This window comes from Gobius niger, assembly GCF_951799975.1.
Source record: "Gobius niger genome assembly, chromosome: 1".
NCBI lineage: Eukaryota > Metazoa > Chordata > Actinopteri > Gobiiformes > Gobiidae > Gobius > Gobius niger.
In genome coordinates, this window is record NC_136852.1 from 59,460,563 (window position 1) to 59,478,893 (window position 18,331).

An 18,331-nucleotide genomic window follows, 5' to 3' on the forward strand; every position below is an offset into this window, starting at 1 on the left:
TGGTGAGGACATTTTTTCACCTCCCAGGTAAATGTTTTTTCAGATGAATTACACTTCTGAAATTTGTTTAATCACAATTGATTAGAGTTAATTTGTATTTAAAGCAGTACTAAGTAACTCATGCCCCTAGAGGCCATAAGCGCCACTGCAGGTGTCGTAGCATGCTACGTTTTTTACTCATTAATTGTCCGTGACAGTAAACACTACGCAGACACTCTTTTCACACTTTGCTGTAAATACTGTTTAAGTGGCACTAGCCCGCAGTGAGCTTTGCCCGTTAGCCTGTTAGCTTCCTCTTCGTGCTGGTGACTCCGTAATAGAAAACAAATTGCTTCTGCCCATAACTCTGTCTAACTCCTGTCTTACTTGCTGCCCTAATCTCAGCCTCCTATTAACCATCCCTTCTTTCTACCGTGGTTCCCAACCTTTTTTCCTTGTAGCACCCCTGAACACTGTAGCCAGACCCTACAAACGTATAAAAAATAATTGCCATTAAGCATTTAATTCAAACAAATTACCTGCAATGGAGTGTGTTGTGTACATGTAGTCCTTTCTCAGTCGTATTTGATGAACTGTAAACCATTCATGTTTTGAGCGTGTACTTTAGAAACAGCATCGGAAACAGGCAGCCTGATTACCCTGCAATTATTCGCATTCAGACAGCATGCATGCACTCGGAAATTGCTCATCTTTCTATGGCAAAGCACATGTGACTGAAAACCACAATGATCTTATTTGTATTTCACTTGTACAGAAGTACATTGTAGCTTAATATTAGAGTAGTATAACACAAGTGAGTACACCGTTTGGAATTTCTTACATTTCTGCCTAAATTGCTCATAAAATGTGGTTTGAGCAGAAGATAAATAAATAGTTAAAAAAAATGGTCGAAACATGTTGGCTGGGCCATCTAAATAATTAAAGGCCTTTTAAGTGCCTCCTTGTGCTGTGAATATTTGTTTGGAGTTCCTGGGTTTGCTGTTTTTTGCAAGTTGGATCCCTTTCCCAAGAGCACCCACACTTTACTTTTTGGAATACATTTGGACACCGAGAGCAATCAGTCATTTTGTTATTTTTACATAAATAAATAGCTTTTTGACCACTTAGATTAAAGAATGATTGAAAGAAAAATGTTACAATACACCAAATAGTTAAATTGTTGTAAAGTAAGGATAGTTATATAAATGATTACTTAAAGGCACACTGCGTAACATTTTGGACTAAGATAAGATAAGATAAGATAAGATATACTGATATACTAGTGAGCAGCTCGGCACAAAAAATGATATTTTGCAGTGGGTAATCAAAGAATAGATTTGGATGAGGACCAAACCCTTTTAAATCTCAAACTCTGCTGCTTTTAGTCGACATCTCAGTCATGTCTTAGGAGAGGTGAGCTGGTCACAGCAAAGACACATGCTAGTTCATTTATATGGTATTTTCCAATGACTGAAATATCTGGCTTGTATTACGATTATTAAATGGGTAAAATTTTACATGGTGTGGCCCTAAGGTCAAGTATATATACATATATATACATATATATTAGTGGTGGGCCGTTAACGGCGTTAACGTGCTGCGTTAACGCGAGACTCTTATCGCGCAATAAAAAAAATATCGCCGTTAATCTATTCTCAAAGCTGGGTTGGGAGCTGGGTCTATACTCTGCTATGATGACTTTCACCGTGATATTTTATGCAGGGCTTAAAGTATTCCGGCCTGAGGCCTCTGGCGCAACCAAAGTGTATCAGACTGCAAATTATTTGTCCGGTTTTTCCGCGCATTTGTGAAAAACTCGGCTTTCCCGCACTTCTTACGGTCCATGAATGCATCTCACGCGCAGCCTCGCTGTTACGTGATTCCTCTGAAACCAAAACAACTGCCACGCGGATGCTGTAGCTAATTTTGTTATGGATTAAGTTTTGCCAAATGGACGCTATGACCAGACAAGTGAGAATCGGATAAAGAGGCGAAGAGCAGCAGGTTCTACGACTGATCCACAGTGAGTTTATTTACTTATTCTGTGAGTACAGTCGGGCTATCGGGGTCGCATCACCCGCACTAAAAATAATAAAATAAGCACTAAAAGCCCCGCACGCGAGCGCGGTGTCGGACCTGCCCCGCTCTGCGCCTCCTTCTGCAGCCGTGCGCGCGGTGAGACAGGTGCGCGCGGTGAGACAGGTGCGCGCGGTGAGATAGGTGTGCACGGGAACGACACGCTGCTGCCGCTAACCCGCTGTAAAAAGCGAAACGTAACGCCTTCATACTGAACAGAGCCTCGCACTGTCACAAATACCCGATTCGAGTGGAGTCTATGTTCTGCAAACGCGCACACAGTGGCGTGAACGCGCACACGTGTCAGTGCGGCCGGTGTTGACCCACTGGACACAAGCTGAAAGTGGCTCCAGGTCATTATTTTACAGCAGTTTTCCTTTAGGCTCAGTCCCAATAGCTCCAGCCAAATCTAACCAACAGCCTGATTAACAAACTATGACACTTAATCCTTTACTTACTAGATTATTTTGAAAAATATTACACTTTACATTTTGGTCTATACTTGTATTTTACCTCCCATATATTAAGTGTTTGCACAAATTGGTAATACATTAGGTCCAAATGCAGAGTAAATGTGTAATAAAAAAGTTAAATAAAAAATATTGGCCTAGGCTACATTGCCTATATACAGTAGCCTCTATCTAACGTTTTTCTTTTTTCTTTTAAAGCACCGATAAGAGCACCATTAAAGTCCCGGATCTTTTTTCTGTAGCAGGTCATAGTGTGCAGAAGAGGAGATTTAGTTTGTCACTAGAAAATTGATTGACACAAAGCTACTGACTGTACACAGTTCATCAGGACCTCTAATGTCGGCCTACAGCTCAAAATTAATGTTTAACTGAATAAACAGTTAGTAAACACAAGTGCATCTTCTTGAACATAAATTATTATCATCACCAATTATCATAGTAGAACGTTCTCATGCAGTTTGTGATGCATTTTGGAAACAGGAGATGAGCCCCTGGTCTAACGCACCGCCTGACTTGAGAAACTCGTTCTCAAAGACTTAGTTTTAGTCATTATTTGGGTAGCACACATATTCTGAATGGCTTCGGCAGAATTCAAGCGAGACATTTTAATCTAGATTAATCTAGATTAATTTCAGAATTAATCTAGATTAATCTAGATTAAAAAAATTAATCTATGCCCACCTCTAATATATATACATATATATACATACATACATACACACATACACACATATACACATATACACATACACATACACATACACATACACATACACATACACATATACATATACATATACATATACATATACATATATATATATATATAGTGGGGGGAAAAAGTATTTGGCCAAAATCCAATAGAATGACTATGTGAAACTGACCAAATACTTTTTTTCCCCACTGTATATATGACTATCACTAAAGATATTAATGACCTTTCCAATAATAGTACAACAATCTGTACCTATAAATACGACTTAAGGGGGATGAAAAGAGGTCAGTGTCTGCTCTGAAGCTCACAATCACCATCATATTAAAATGTGCCTTCACCTGTCATCTCTGCTTGACTGTTAAGTTTATATTTCTCTCTTTCTGAGGTTATATGGAAGACTAAACATGTAATCTTGTTGCCAAATGCTCTTTACGGTGATAGTGATTGATATACTGTATCAGTGTCACTTAATCAATTACTATCACCTGCAATATGACTGTAAACTTTGCCCTGACGTTGACATTTGTGATATTACACTCTGTTTCTAATTTGTTTATTATATATATTATCTAATCCCTTAATTATCTGACTAGGGGAGTGCCAGAAGTGAGGCTTTGAAGGATTTACTTAAAGCGGTTTGAGTGAAGGACATGTTTGACAGAGGCAGGATATTACAATGGCAATTAGGCCCCAAGATGAGTTTCACATGTCCTTGAAAGACTGATCATAGTGCAAATCACACATTTCAAGGTCCAATTACAATCCATGAGTCATGCATAATAGTATTTCATTTGAAGGCCAAATGACTAGTTTAAATTCTGGCTGACCATTCTTGGCTCTGACAAACAAAGCACTGCATTTTGGGATAAACTCTTCTCCTTTCAACTATGAATAATTACAGCACTCGTTTCAAAAGACAACAGGCTATAAATTAAAGTGTTGGAGTCAATTTTAACATGATTTGTAAAACTGTTTGTAAAACTCTGTGGAGATTTTGAGCCTTGATCTGGTTCAGGATAACTCAGCAAGTATTTTTGTGTTTTATATATTTCTTCATTTATTTGTTTTGCTTTGTAACAGTCTAGAAGTGGCAAAAAGGGACTAGCTTTTAAAGGGGACATGTTATGCAAAATTGTCTTATGTGAGCTTTTAAGCTGGTTTTGGTGGTTTTCCTGTGTAGTTAGGGTACTTGGAGTGGTTTTCTGATTGATTCACGCATGCCTGAGGAATCCTGCTCCGATTTGCCTTTGTGTGTTCTGTCCTCCGCAAATCTCTGTGCACCTACAGTATCTTCTTGACACATCCCCGCCCCCCGGCCCTGCCAACCCAGGAGGAGCACAATCCTGCTGTCACATAAATGATGTATTTTTTTTCAAATATGTGTTCATGATGTTATAGTGCGCATATCTCTGTAGTGGTCCAATTCAAACATTTCTACAGAAGCAGAGTATCCTAATGGCATTCCAATCAATAAAGCACTTTCATTCAGAATCATTACAATAGAGAAACATAAAGGGCAAATGTTGGTTGTTGTATGAGCCTATTTTTCATAATCATTTTGAAACGCTTTTGCCCAAGCTTCTTTTGGGTCTTTCTTATGACGCTATGCATATTCTTTAGTTTTTTTCTGCTGAAGAGGGACCGTCCTGCCTTGTGATCAACAGACAATGAAAAAAGTTTAAAAAAAGAGCAGACTTGGCAGAGACTTGGTGTTTATCTAAATATTTCCACGTAGAAGTTGGATCTATGTCAAGAAATACCCTTTCTTTAAATCAATAATAACCAACACAAACATAGAAATGTTTAATTTCAATAAAGGAGGAAATTAGTCTTCAGACCTACCAATAACATGCAGTTCTTTACTGATAAAATACTTTTTGGATTAAAACCAAATCAATCTATTATCTCCTCTCAGATTTTTTGACACATGTGTGGGAGAAAAAGCCCACACATGTGTCAAAAAATGTGTTGACAAAAGTAAATGTGATTTATAAATGGTTTGTGACCTTCAAATGCAGAGATCTCTGCGATATTTTTAACCAATCAACACAAATCAAAAACGTAGGAATCAAAACACATTCTTTCTGACCCTTAATTAACCACGTGTGTTTATGGTTTCTGTTGCATATCGCACAACTTGAAACTGCGGAATTGAATGAGACTTTTTAGTCACTAAATTTTAATGGGGACATATGTGGTTTGTGCTTTGACTTCTGCCAGGAAAAAATCAGGTGTTTTCCTGACATGACCCAGCCTTTTACCTCTGTTACATAAACCACCTTAATAATCTGCTTTACGTTCTCACTTTATAGCACATCCACACTTCCTTTTCATTCCACAGTTGTCACCATCAGAAATATATATATATTTTTCAATTCAACACTGAAATCAGGAATGCAATATACTTTCACAAGTCAATGCGGCTTACAGAGGTACACCCTGTGAATGGATGTCTACCAGTGTGTCCTTTTGAAAACGCTGCAAAGAATAGTATCATTCATTACCATCTTGAGAATGTCCGGTCCACTTAAAACCATTTAAAACCACAGAGTGAATGAATAATTGTCTCCCATGAAAAACATTGTGTGACCCGTGTCCATAAAAAGCGCAATCCCCTGTTATTGAAATACAGCATGCCTTTGAAATACTGCAGTTTACCCCTCTGCGGATAGGAATAGCTGGGTTAGGCTAGCAGTTTGCAGGATAAAGTGGTAAGAAAAAGCATCTGTGCCTGTGTAGCAGGATCAACACAGCAGGGCTTCACTACTGTCGACATTTTAATAATAATATGATAATTTGTGGAGGATCCAAAGTCTGGAATTTCTCACACTTCTGCCTAAATTGGTCACTAAATGGTGAGTCAATGTCAATGTCAATGTCAATTTTATTTATAAAGCACATTTAAAAACAACCATTGTCGACCAAAGTGCTGTACAAGAACAGTAACAATACGTACAATAAACACAATAAAAGTTAAACACAGGTAATATATAAAGGCACAAACTGTATCTGGTCTACATGGAACCGAAGGCCAAAGCAAAAAGATGAGTTTTTAATTTGGTTTTAAACTCCTCTACAGACTGAGCCGAGCGCACATGTAGAGGAAGGCTGTTCCAAAGTTTAGGGGCCGCCACTGAGAAGGCTCGGTCACCTCTGGACACACGCTTGGATTTAGGAACAGACAAAAGAAGCTGGTCTGCAGACCTCAGAGCTCTGGAAGGACAGTAGAGCTGCAGCAGTTCTGACAGATACTGAGGTGCCAGCGAATTTAGGCATTTAAAAACAATCAGCAGAATTTTAAACTTGATGCGAAAGGGAACTGGAAGCCAATGTAAGGAGGACAGAATGGGAGTGATGTGCTCCCATTTTCTTGTGCCGGTCAGCAGGCGGGCTGCGGCATTTTGGACTCCCTGCAGGCGCTGGAGGGATTTAAGGTCCAGCCCTGTGTAAAGGGAGTTACAATAATCCAACCTTGAAGTGATGAAGGCGTGTATCGCCTTTTCTAAGTCTTTTTTTGGCAAGTACGCCTTAATTTTCGCAAGAAGTCTTAGTTGGAAGTAGCTGGCTTTTACAACTGATCCAATGTGTTTTTCAAATTTGAAGCAAGTATCAAAAGTCACCCCAAGATTTTTAACAGTGGGGCGGATAAAGGAAACAAGAGGCCCAATAACACTGTCAGTCTTCAGGTTTGACAGGGGGTTGCAACTTCCGAATACCGCTATCTCTGTTTTGGTTTTGTTCAGAGACAGGAAGTTTGAATTTAGCCAAGACTGGACGTCACTCAGGCAGTTTGTCAAGGTTGTTAAGGAGGTTTTACTGGTGTCGACTGTAATTGGCAAATATATTTGAATATCATCTGCAAAGCAGTGATAGGAAACATTATGCTTTTGGAAAATAGAACCCAGTGGCAACATATATAAGGCAAAGAGGATTGGACCCAAAATGGATCCCTGAGGGACCCCACAGCTAAGGGGGGACACAGTGGACGAGAACTCTCCCAAGTGCACAGAGAACATTCTGTCAGAAAGGTACGAGCGGAACCACTGGAGGGCTGTACCCTTGATGCCTACACACAACTCCAGACGAGATAAAAGTATTTTGTGGTCAACAGTGTCAAATGCAGCGGTAAGGTCAAGAAGAACAAGAACCGCTGATTTACCACTGTCCACAGCTAAAAGCAGATCATTAAAAACCTTTAAAAGGGCAGTTTCAGTGCTGTGTTTTGTTTTAAAACCGGACTGAAATTTCTCCCCAATCCCATTAAAATCAAGATATGACTGAAGTTGAATATAAACAACTTTCTCCAAGATCTTTGACAAATAGGAGAGTTTAGAAATAGGCCTAAAATTAGACAAAGCATTGGGGTCAAGATTATGTTTTTTGAGTAGCGGCTGAACGACTGCATGTTTGAATACAGCAGGGACCGAACCGGTCATCAGCGAAGAATTAATTATTTTCAGAATACAAGGTCCAATTACTTCAATAACCTCCTTTAAAAGATGAGGTGGGATAGTGTCCATAGGACAGGAGGAAGGTCTCAGATGCTTCACAATTTCAGTCACGCACAAAGTGGACACTTGCTCAAAATTCTCAAGAACAGAACAGCACATAGGAACAACAGCAGGATCACAATCACTGGTAGATGGGGATGGCCTGACAGCTGACACTTTGTTATTAAAATAATTTAAAAAATCTTCACAAAGTTCAACAGAAGGTACAACACTATTGGGCTCACATGGATTTAAAAGAGAATCAAGAGTGTTAAAAAGGAACTGAGGTTTATGTCTGTTATCACGAACAAGATTGGAAAAGTAGTTGCATTTTGCACATTTTATGGCTTTTTGATAGTCTCTCAGGCACTGTTTCAGAATTTGTAAAGAGACATGAAGACAGTCCTTTTTCCATTTTCTTTCAGCGCGTCTACAAGCGCGCCTAAGCTCACGGGTATTTTCATTCAGCCATGGATCAGTGGCAGGCTTTGCGCGTTTTTGCGTAAAAGGGGCCACAGCGTTCAAAATATCTGTACAAGCCACATTAAAGTGTGAAAGCAACTGGTCCGGGCCAACATCAAGACAATCATTTTGCGTTAACAGCTCAGAATCACTAAGAGCAGCTGAGAACAAAGACGCAGTCTGGGCATTTACTGTGCGCTTTAAACGCGCGGAGCTGCAGGGTTTAGCTTGACACGGGCGCAATGTCACACCAAACAGAACCGCGTAATGATCAGAGAACAAAAACTGCTGTAGTTCAGTGAGATTCAGGCGGTGTACTTACTTATTCCACTCTTTCCTGTGAATGTTTACATGTTGTGGCCAATAAAAATATCATCAAATGTAAATGCTTGGGTGGTATTAGTTCAGGATGAAGATCAGACCACATTTAATGACCAATTTAGGCAGAAATGTGAGAAACTCCAGACGGTGTACTTACTTTTTCTCTGCACTGTATGTGTGTAACAGTTGATCACAAAATGACAGAAACAATGTGTCTCCTTTAATGGAATCATCACAGAATATATTATTTTACCAATAAATGCACAGAGGTGCCATCGGGTCATGGGCTTTTCAAATGTTAAGTACCCACTCAGCTCCACCAGTGAACCTCATTTGTATCCAGGTCAGGTCATTCAAGTCACAGTGGACTCCTATCTTAATAGACTGTAGATAAGAGACGACACTCAAGAGTAAAAGGTGATGTCTGGTACTCACTGGGGCTGGGTGCAGTCCTGGAGGTTGCACATTCTCCTGATAGGCTTGGGCTTCTTACTGGCGTCACAATATCCTCGATGGACCATCTTGGTGTCACCCTTTTTTCTGCAGCCATATTTAGTGTACTGGAAACCTAGGCAACAGAGAATACTTTTACTTAGACATTTAAACAAGTTATTTATATGACAAACATATAGGCTAATAAGCCATATGTAACCATCGAAACTGAGACTGAAACCACCAGCCCACCAAATCTAGTGAGTAACCTCGCTTCTCTCTCTCTCTCGAAGGTATAAGATTGTTTTCAAATCTAGAGCAATAACATAAGTAGGTTTTTACCATGCCAAAACATTGCCAGAATCTAAGAAATAATGCCTAAACCAGATGTAGAGAGACTTATTCATGCATTTGTCTCCACCAGGTAAGACTACGTAATATAACGGCCTGCTCACTGCACCCTCTAAAGGAGCAGTGAGACAGCTAAAGCACATGCAGTACATCTCTGACTTGTAAGTGAACCATCTCAGGCACTAAGAACCACAGGAAGTGGTGCTGGAGTCAGGACTAAACATAGTTACTGTTTATGTTCATGTGAAGTCTAGTCCGCAAAAGATTTGACTCTGTTCCGTTATTCCAAAAGAACCAGTCAAACCAGTCTCGTTTTTGTTACATGACAGCCACTGATCTGGAAATCCTGGAGCATAGGGTGAGGGTATGTCTCAAAAAAACTGGCACAGAGAGAAAGCACATGTGGGAGCCCCCAGACCCGTTTACATGGGTTTTGGCAATCCTGTTCTAGTCAGACTAGGGGAGAGAACCGACTTTCCCTTCGTCCATATAACCATGGTGACAGAGGTGGTGTTTCAGCTGAAATCTCGAACCGTCTTCCTGAAGATGTGAGGTGGGCCTCTACTTTGCCATCTTTTTTTTTTAGCTGTGCTGAAATTTTCTCTCTGCACTCTTTACTTTTAATATAACATTGGTATAATTCGTGGATTTCTTATTATTTCTTTGCTTTTTTACTGTAATTTTAGGTAGCCTCAGTGCTTGATTTGTAAATTAGTAGTTTCAGGAACACTTTTGGATTGACATGATGGATTCAGGGAACAGGCCAAAACACTATCATTAAACTCCATTATATCATCTAAATGTTTTGTCGGATCCAACAAAATAGTTCTCGAGTCCTTTACCCTGAAAAACTGAAATAAATAATTTTGCTTTGTCTCTGAAACCAACAATTTCATGCTGATATCATTTTCATTTCATATTCATTTATTCATTTATTTGAATGGGACAGTGCATATTAATGAACAGACAACTAGTGCTGTAAATATGCCGGATTTAGCTCAAGGCTAATTTCCATCCTTCCATCATTATATCCCTCATGTAGCCTTCATGATTTTTACATGGCAGTCTGTGATTTTCCTTCATTAACATAACAAGATCTGTCTGACAAACTCTGTCTCAAAGCTTGTGTGAGCTACTTACGTAGGCCCCAAATGTGTCACCAAATGACTGCCGCCTGTGGCCCAAAATGCATGATAAAAGAGACGTGTAAGGCACAACAAATGTGCTCTAATCATCTCTTCCGTAGTACAAAGAAGCATTCTATACAGTCATGATGCTTCCATGAGATTGTGATGCTTGATATGTAATGAAGTAGAAAAAAATTGCTGATCTCCATTAAGTATAATGTGAAGATAATTTGTTATTACCTCCGGCGCAGGGCTTTGAACAGGGCGACCAGCTCTTCAGTGCCCACTCATACGTGTCCTCCTGAATCACATTGTTGTTGTTGATGGGAACCGAATCTTCGTGAATGATGTACTTATACATCAGTGTAGAACGCGTGTCATTGTTCCTGGGTATGATCTGCACAGGAATAGACGTAGTCAAAGAGAGGACAAATTAGAGACACTTGTTTCGCAATATAGTCAATTTGCATTAAAATACAACCAAGCACAAAGAGGGAACAAATAAAGGCAATGAATGAAAAGAGGAATTAGACAGTGGGTTCAGGAAGTATTGATACATTTCTTTTAGTTGTATTTTTATCAATATGAGTTTTGTTACTATCCAACTATGCCTCTGGACATTGAACATTTACAGAAGCCACTGTATGGGGTAAAGGTCTCCTGCAGTGGTAATACAGTCCTGATCAAAGGTTTAAGACCAGTTGAAAGATGGCAAAACTTCACATGTTGCATGATTGGATCTTATCAAGGTTCCAAGTAGAACTTCAATGTGCTACAAGAAGAAATGGGAGTGAAAAAAGAACATTAAAAAGATACTTTGCTTAAAACTTTGATCCCTGCACTGAAGAGCAACAAAGTAGGATTTTTTGAAACAACCAAGTAGTGTTTTAGTTTGCTTGAGATAAAAACATTTTTGAGGAAACCTTGTATTGAAAACAACAGTCAAACAGATGCTGTTTTTGCAGCTGATCAACAGTTTTGGACCACATGCCTTTTTAAATGTCCAAATCTGTACAAAAAAATGTGGCTTCAGTGTAATTTTATGTCAGATAATCACACTGACAAGAACGGACTGATAGCAAACGCAAAGCTGTGGCTGCAACAGTAGCTTGCCACCACTGAGTATTCACCTTATTGCGGAGGCTCGTGTGGGCGCCGCCATGAATTGTGCCCACCCCTTTTCTCCTATCAGTTAACATGAGACTGGAGAAGTCCAAATAAAATCAGTTACTACACGAAAAAAAAGCCCTTTTTCGGCCGCGCAGAGAAACGCTGCAGTGTTGACTTGTTGGTGCAAATGAACATTGGCCATTTTACACGAATCAATCGACTAAACATCAGATTTAAGCGGAGAATATTTTCCCTCGTTCTCCGTTTAAATGATCGGGCTTCACGCTCGACCGGAAGTGTCTGTACAACGGAAGTGCCGAGACAACGCAAAAAGTGGCAAAAGTGGGCGGGGCGGAATAAGGTGAATAGCGTGACTACAGTGTGACTACAGTTCCGGACTACTTCCGGAACGGAAGTGCTCGACGTCTGTAATGTAATGTCTTGCAGCCTGATTTTAATTTGTAAAATAGCTTTTTCATTATTTCTGTCGCAAGAGAGAAACAAACAGAAAAAAAAAAAGGTAAAAAAATAAATAAATAAAAAAAATAAAAAGGATGTGCCCGAGGTGCTTCCAGGTCAGCTGAGGCCAAAACAAACACATCCCCTGAGCGTCTGAACAGATCAGTCATGTTTGCGCTGCAGCTGTGAAGATTGAGCTCGTTATAACCTATTCTGGACACACCTGGTCTTTATTCTTACCTAACGATAATGTCACGGCTACGTGGACAGGACTATATATACAGTCTATGGTTCAACCTTCCTAAAGAGGCCACTCGTCCGAAGTTGTTTTTTCTCCGGGATTTGGCGACTATCACCAAAATAGTGTTTATCTGTGCCTGTCTCTTGATGGATGTTTGGTGAACCTTCGCCTGAATCAAAGTGGATTAACTTTTATAACCAACGCAAGTCCCATAATGTGAACAGCGATGGACCAGAGCGGTGAGTCAATCCAAACGTGTGTTAGCATGTGTGTTAGCATATTAGCATGTGTGTTAGCCATTTATGAAGCTGTGTTGCAGATGTCAACTCCGTATAACTGCATCGTGAAGTAACTTCACTTATTGCTGTTCATTTATATTATGGTAAAGTTGTATGTGCGGAGAGAGGGAGCGGAGTTAACCGAATCGAAGCGTTGTGTCTTCCGGGTTCGAAAAATACCTCCAGAAAACACTTAAATTTATCACAAAAATGAGTGCTCCATAATGGTAGAGGTACAATATATCATATAAATGCCTATACTTAACTTTGGAATGGCTAAAATAGCATGATACAGATCCTTTAAAGGATACTGAGGGTTATGGAACAAAAACGTCAACCTGAAAAATTACTACAGCACTGATCCGACTGGCTGTTCGTTAAACACTGGATGATCCTTGACCCAAATTAAGCCCGTTACTGGAGCCAACTGCAGCCCATAACCATCAGACAATTGAAGGGCTTAAAAAAGCCTCTCTTTGAACGCCACAGAACCGCCCCATTTAGACTTTGAAAGAGAGCATCAAATAAGAGACATTGATAGGTGGAAGAAAGATTTATTCCCTTATGAGAAAAAAAATTAACCCTGATGGTCCTGATAGTTTCCAACGTTACTGGCATCAAGCAGCTCCACCTGAGGTGTTTTCTACGCACCACAGTGAAGGGGGTGCCATAATAATCTTTTTCCTTCAGTGGAACAATGAAGCTTCAGATGGTTCAGGCGTCAAACGGCCACTGGCTCTATGCAGGTGATACAGAGCATCCCTCATCACTGAGGCCCTCGTCTGTGGTAACCACTAGGTGTTTCAAGTGGACCACAACACCACAGTTCACAATGCCTGCAGGACTAAGGACTTCTTCAGGAAGTTTTCAAAAATGGACAAAGTTCCAGACAGTACATGCCCTTCGGGAGGCCGAGCATTACAGATTACAGACACAGCAGATATGAATCCCCCTTCATTTCAGACTCAATCACCTCAAAGATCCTAAATAAATATTAGCAACGTTTCGCCAACAAAATAAACAGTTTTCACAGACAAACACATTGGTGTCAATAAAATCTAAAAGTCCATCATTGAAAACTAGTTCACTAACGTAATAAGAGCATCAATAAGAAAGACTCGGCACATCTGGTCAGTTTAAGTGAGGTAGGATCTCATGAGTATAACATCAGGTAACACATTTGACGGGAAATTAAAAATCTTCTTTACCGGTGACCCTTGATCCATTTATCACTGTCTATAAGACCATGAACGTACACCACAAAATCAACTACAGATATAGGACTTGAATCTCTGACTTGCAAAATGAGCTTTCCTGTCATACTTGTAAAGGAAATGGAATCTATCTTTTGTCAGTCCGTCAGTGTGCATGTAAATACAAGTCTGCCAGACTAATTATTTTCCTGTCAACAGTATCTGAAGCCCTTATCTTTCTGAAGAAGACGACAGCCGACAAACATTAGCAAAAGTGCACAGCAAACGGTCCACTGAGAAAATACTTACTACCGTACTTAGACAGTGCCGTATAAAAGAACAGAGCAGAGACAGTATTTGGTTTGGTCTCTTTGAGGCCAGACTGTTTCCAAGACTAATGAGTTAAATTACTGACACTAAATCAGAATATAATGTAATGAATAACAGATGCTTTGTTGCAGTTTAAATTCATGTTTTATTTTGTTTTTATTTTCTGTCTGAGTTTGCCTGTTTTATAAAAATGTTAATGAGAATTATAGAGGATATATTGATAAAGTAAAAATGAAGTAGCTTTCACTACACTTCCTTTACGTGCACAACACACTGTACATTGGGGACCAAGTGCTCAGAGGGGCATTGATGTTATTGTGATTGAATGATGCTGCTGTGTAATGAATGTAGTTTAACAGGGGACATATGTTGTCTTTTACTACATCATTTCTGAACTAATTGGGACTGTAGTCAGTTTCTTGTTCACTCTTTCACTTGGAACAAAGTATTCCCACCTGGGACGGGGCCTTTCTGTGTGGAGTTTGCATGTTCTCCTTGTGTCTGTGTAGGTTTCCTCCGGGGACTCCGGTTTCCCCTACCACTAAAAACATGTACAATAGGCCAGGATGAATGAGAGTGTGTTTGAGAGAGCACATAGAGGGACAATGGATGGAAATTAGCCCAAGGCTACAATCCGGTGTGGCGTGTTCATTAACATGCCGACAGATCAAAATGAGCTTGTAGCTATCTCTGGTCTGTGCAACACATTTGTTGTGCAATGTCCCTGTCAGATAAATAAGTAAATGCACCGTCCCTACGAAATAAACCTATAAACAAAACAATAATATGTTTATTAAAAACCATACTTGCTTACTTACGCATCTTTATTTTTGGCAAACCACATTCAAACATAAAAGAAACATTTTAAAAATTGCTTTTTTTTAACACCTAATAAAAGTTATTGATCTGATTGAGACGTATGAAACTTTATGTCCCTCTTCCTTCGTTTGTTTGTGTAGCTTCCAGCGGTGTGTGTTGACCACCTTGATTCTTTTTATATCTTGCACAATCGTTTGTCAAAGGTTTTTAGCTAATTTACAATGAAGTACAAAGTGCTGCACTTTCCTTTAGCCCCCAACTCAGTGCCTCGGTTCTTTGGCACATGCCAGTGACGGCACTCGTCCACGTGAGTGCAGAGAATAGACATTTATGGTTGTAAACACATGCAAAAATGGTGTAAATCGCAGTGTGTATAATGCATCAAATCAAGACGGGAACAGAAAAATAGGTGTTTCTGGCTCTCAGCAAGAAAATCGTTCCATGTCCATGTCAATGTGAGTAACATAGCAACCCTGGGTATCCAGGAGACCGTCTAATCTGCATTTGGTTTAGTCTCGTGTCTGGTCCCTGGTAACTTTTCATTACCAACTCCAACCTTCCCATATCCCCTTGTTAAATGTAAATGTGCCTTTGCAAGAGGCAATGGCGAATAAACAAACTTGAATGGTTTCTTGATTTCACAGTGACTTTGCATACTGTTTCAATTCTCCATCCATTTCTTTCATGAACACACTGTTTTCCCCCGACACATCTTTTCTGCAAACAGATTATACAATCTTTTGTTTTGATTCTGGTTTTGGAGATAAATGCAAAATGCAGGTGGTGGTTTCAGACAGAAATTTAACCCTTATTATATAATTTACATTATATAAGTACATGTTTTTAAAAAATAAAACACCTCTGAAATCTGCTCCCTGCCTGAAGAAAATATGGTTGCAGTTTATTTTACACTACCTTGATACATTATGTCTAACTAAATGTAGAACGTCATCTGCTTTGCAATATGTTATAACCTTTACCTATGTAGTACATACACAATGGAATAATGTATATTAGTACTTTGGAGTACATTATGTCTTATTATTATGTGCCTCCAAACTATAAAAAACATATTATTCCATTGTGTATGTAACCCAGGTACAAGTTATTACACGTTGCTACATAGCAACATTACATTGTACTAAATTTGGCAGGTACAATGTATTAAGGGTAATGTAATGGAAACTTTGAGTGCAATAAGTGATACCATTTTTCTTAAGTGTAAAGAGAATAACATACAGTAACTGTCAAGGTAAGGAGAGATGTGACTCATAAAATAAACCTGCAACCTGTTTTCCATGTTTTCTGTTGTTCTGTTTTCTCCAGCTTTTATAAGTGCTGCTCACAGACTCCGAACTGTTTTTTAAGGTAAGAGATGTGTCTTTACCAGGACGACCACAGGGTCATGCAGCGGTCCGTCTGTGTGCAGCGTCTCCACGTCGTCCTCAATACTGTAGTGCCACTGTACGCCCAGGTCAATGAAGCTCCTGGACTTTAGCTCCTCGCCTTTCCCATTCAGGATGTAGTGCCCAGTCGCCTGGTTCTTGATCGCTGCAATGAGTCACTTAGCATGAGTCACAGGGGAAAAGAGAAAACTTCCACAGCCGGTGATGAGAAACAACATACACGGAATGACTGCTATTTTTATTTTTACGAAATAAAAATGAGCTACTGCTGCTTTGAGGGTATGAACTATATGGGACTTTAGGAAGATTATACCCCAGATAGTTAGGAGCCTATAGATCAGTGGTTCTCAAACTGTAGTACATGTCCTACTAGTAAGTACTTGGGCTTCTCCAGGAGGGACTCTGCAGAAGAGATCTTTTCATTTATGCTTTTCTAATGCATTTAAGTCAGGTGCCTTTTGGTTAAGACACAGTTTATGCCCAGTTTAGACCTAAGTTAGTCCAATTCAGAGATCCCCACACACAGAAAGCATGCAAGTGAATGCAGGACATGTTTTCAGAAAGAAGACCATTTCACCATGATGTCCTTCAAAGGGGTTTGACTTTGCCAAGTTTGCATGCGTAAGTATTTGAATATTCTGTAGATATATTTGCATTACTGTCCGCACTTCGGAAACGCTTTGTTTACAAAATGTGCTATATAAAGTATCATCTATCTATCTATCTATCTATCTATCTATCTATCTATCTATCTATCTATCTATCTATCTATCTATCTATCTATCTATCTATCTATCTATCTATCTATCTATCTATCTATCTATCTATCTATCTATCTATCTATCTATCTATCTATCTATCTATCTATCTATCTATCTAAATAAAGTGGATTCGATTGAATTCCAAATAAAATTGGTTTTCTGAACCTTTGCTCATTTCCCAACCATCCATGGAGAATTTTCAGACTTTAATTTGCTCAAATAGTACTCATAACCTGACCCTCCAACCAGAGAAAGCTCTGGGGACCTTCTGCAATATCTGGCGCCTGCCCCCTGGTTGGGATCCACTGCTGTAGAGAGTGTTATGCAGACATAACAGTCACAGCCGCATAACAACACCCGTGAAAGTGTCAATAATGAGTTATCATTTTGGAACGTTGATCACTCAATTAGGAATGTAATGTGAGTGCCCTCTAGATTTGTCCAATACACTATTCTCAACACATTCTCAAATGACTAATTATGGACCAATACATTTGAAGACTGCCAGGAAGAGAAAAGCACTGTCGGCACATAATGGAATAGAGCAAAGGGTGTACAGTACATTGAATATGGTTCAAATAAATCAATCAAATGTCTGACAAAACTGACTGGTTGCTGATGGAAACCAGATCAAACCAGCAATTATGCTAATATTATTTTATTTGTAAACATGGGGAAAGGTTTAAATAGTCCTTTAAGAGTGTATTAGACAAATAATGAGCATGAAAAAGAAGGAGCAAAATTATCATTGTTTGTTCCATCATGTAGCATGTCTGACAGTTGACATTTTAAGATGATGGAGCTGAAAACCCCTGGGGCCAGATCTTGTGGTTCATAGCGCAGGCTGTAGAGAAGACGAGTATGCAGACGGGGGGGCTCCTTGCAATCTTCAGTGTCATACCTGGCGCAAAAAGTGGGCAGGACAGGAGGGGGGGGCAGACTCCCATTGCCATGTTGCGGTGCCGCCCCCTCCCCATGCTTTCACCAGACCTACGGAAGGCGGTGGGTTGCGAGGGGGGGTTCTCCTGTAAATGCGTAACATGCGTGATGCAGCGCGCAATGTTTAATAAAGATTAAAGAAATAAAACTGTCCCTCCGCTGCTGCAGCCACTCGCTGCAGATTCAAGATGAGCGGGCGGGGAAAGAGAGGCAGCAGCCTCGCGTTGGACACCGTTCGAATGCACAAAGTTACGAAATGTACAGGATTTAATTATGCAGCAGTTGCAAGAAAACTGTATTGTATTAGAACATTTGCGCTACAGCTGCAGGATTCTTGTAGCGGCTGAATTGGAAAAAAAAAAAAGTTGCTAT

At 39.7% G+C, this 18,331-nt stretch overlaps 1 protein-coding gene across 2 annotated transcripts in view; it reads right to left on the reverse strand.

The window, feature by feature from the left end:
* Positions 1 to 18,331, reverse strand: part of adamts3 (ADAM metallopeptidase with thrombospondin type 1 motif, 3) — a 111,296-nt gene that overhangs the window by 5,906 nt on the left and 87,059 nt on the right. For both annotated transcript variants that reach the window (XM_079577087.1, XM_079577086.1), the window contains 3 exons: positions 16,241 to 16,404; positions 10,664 to 10,820; positions 8,949 to 9,081 (listed from right to left, as the gene is read on the reverse strand). In XM_079577087.1, coding sequence (XP_079433213.1) covers positions 8,949 to 9,081; positions 10,664 to 10,820; positions 16,241 to 16,404 — 454 coding nt within the window. The remainder of the gene's footprint in view (positions 1 to 8,948; positions 9,082 to 10,663; positions 10,821 to 16,240; positions 16,405 to 18,331) is intronic.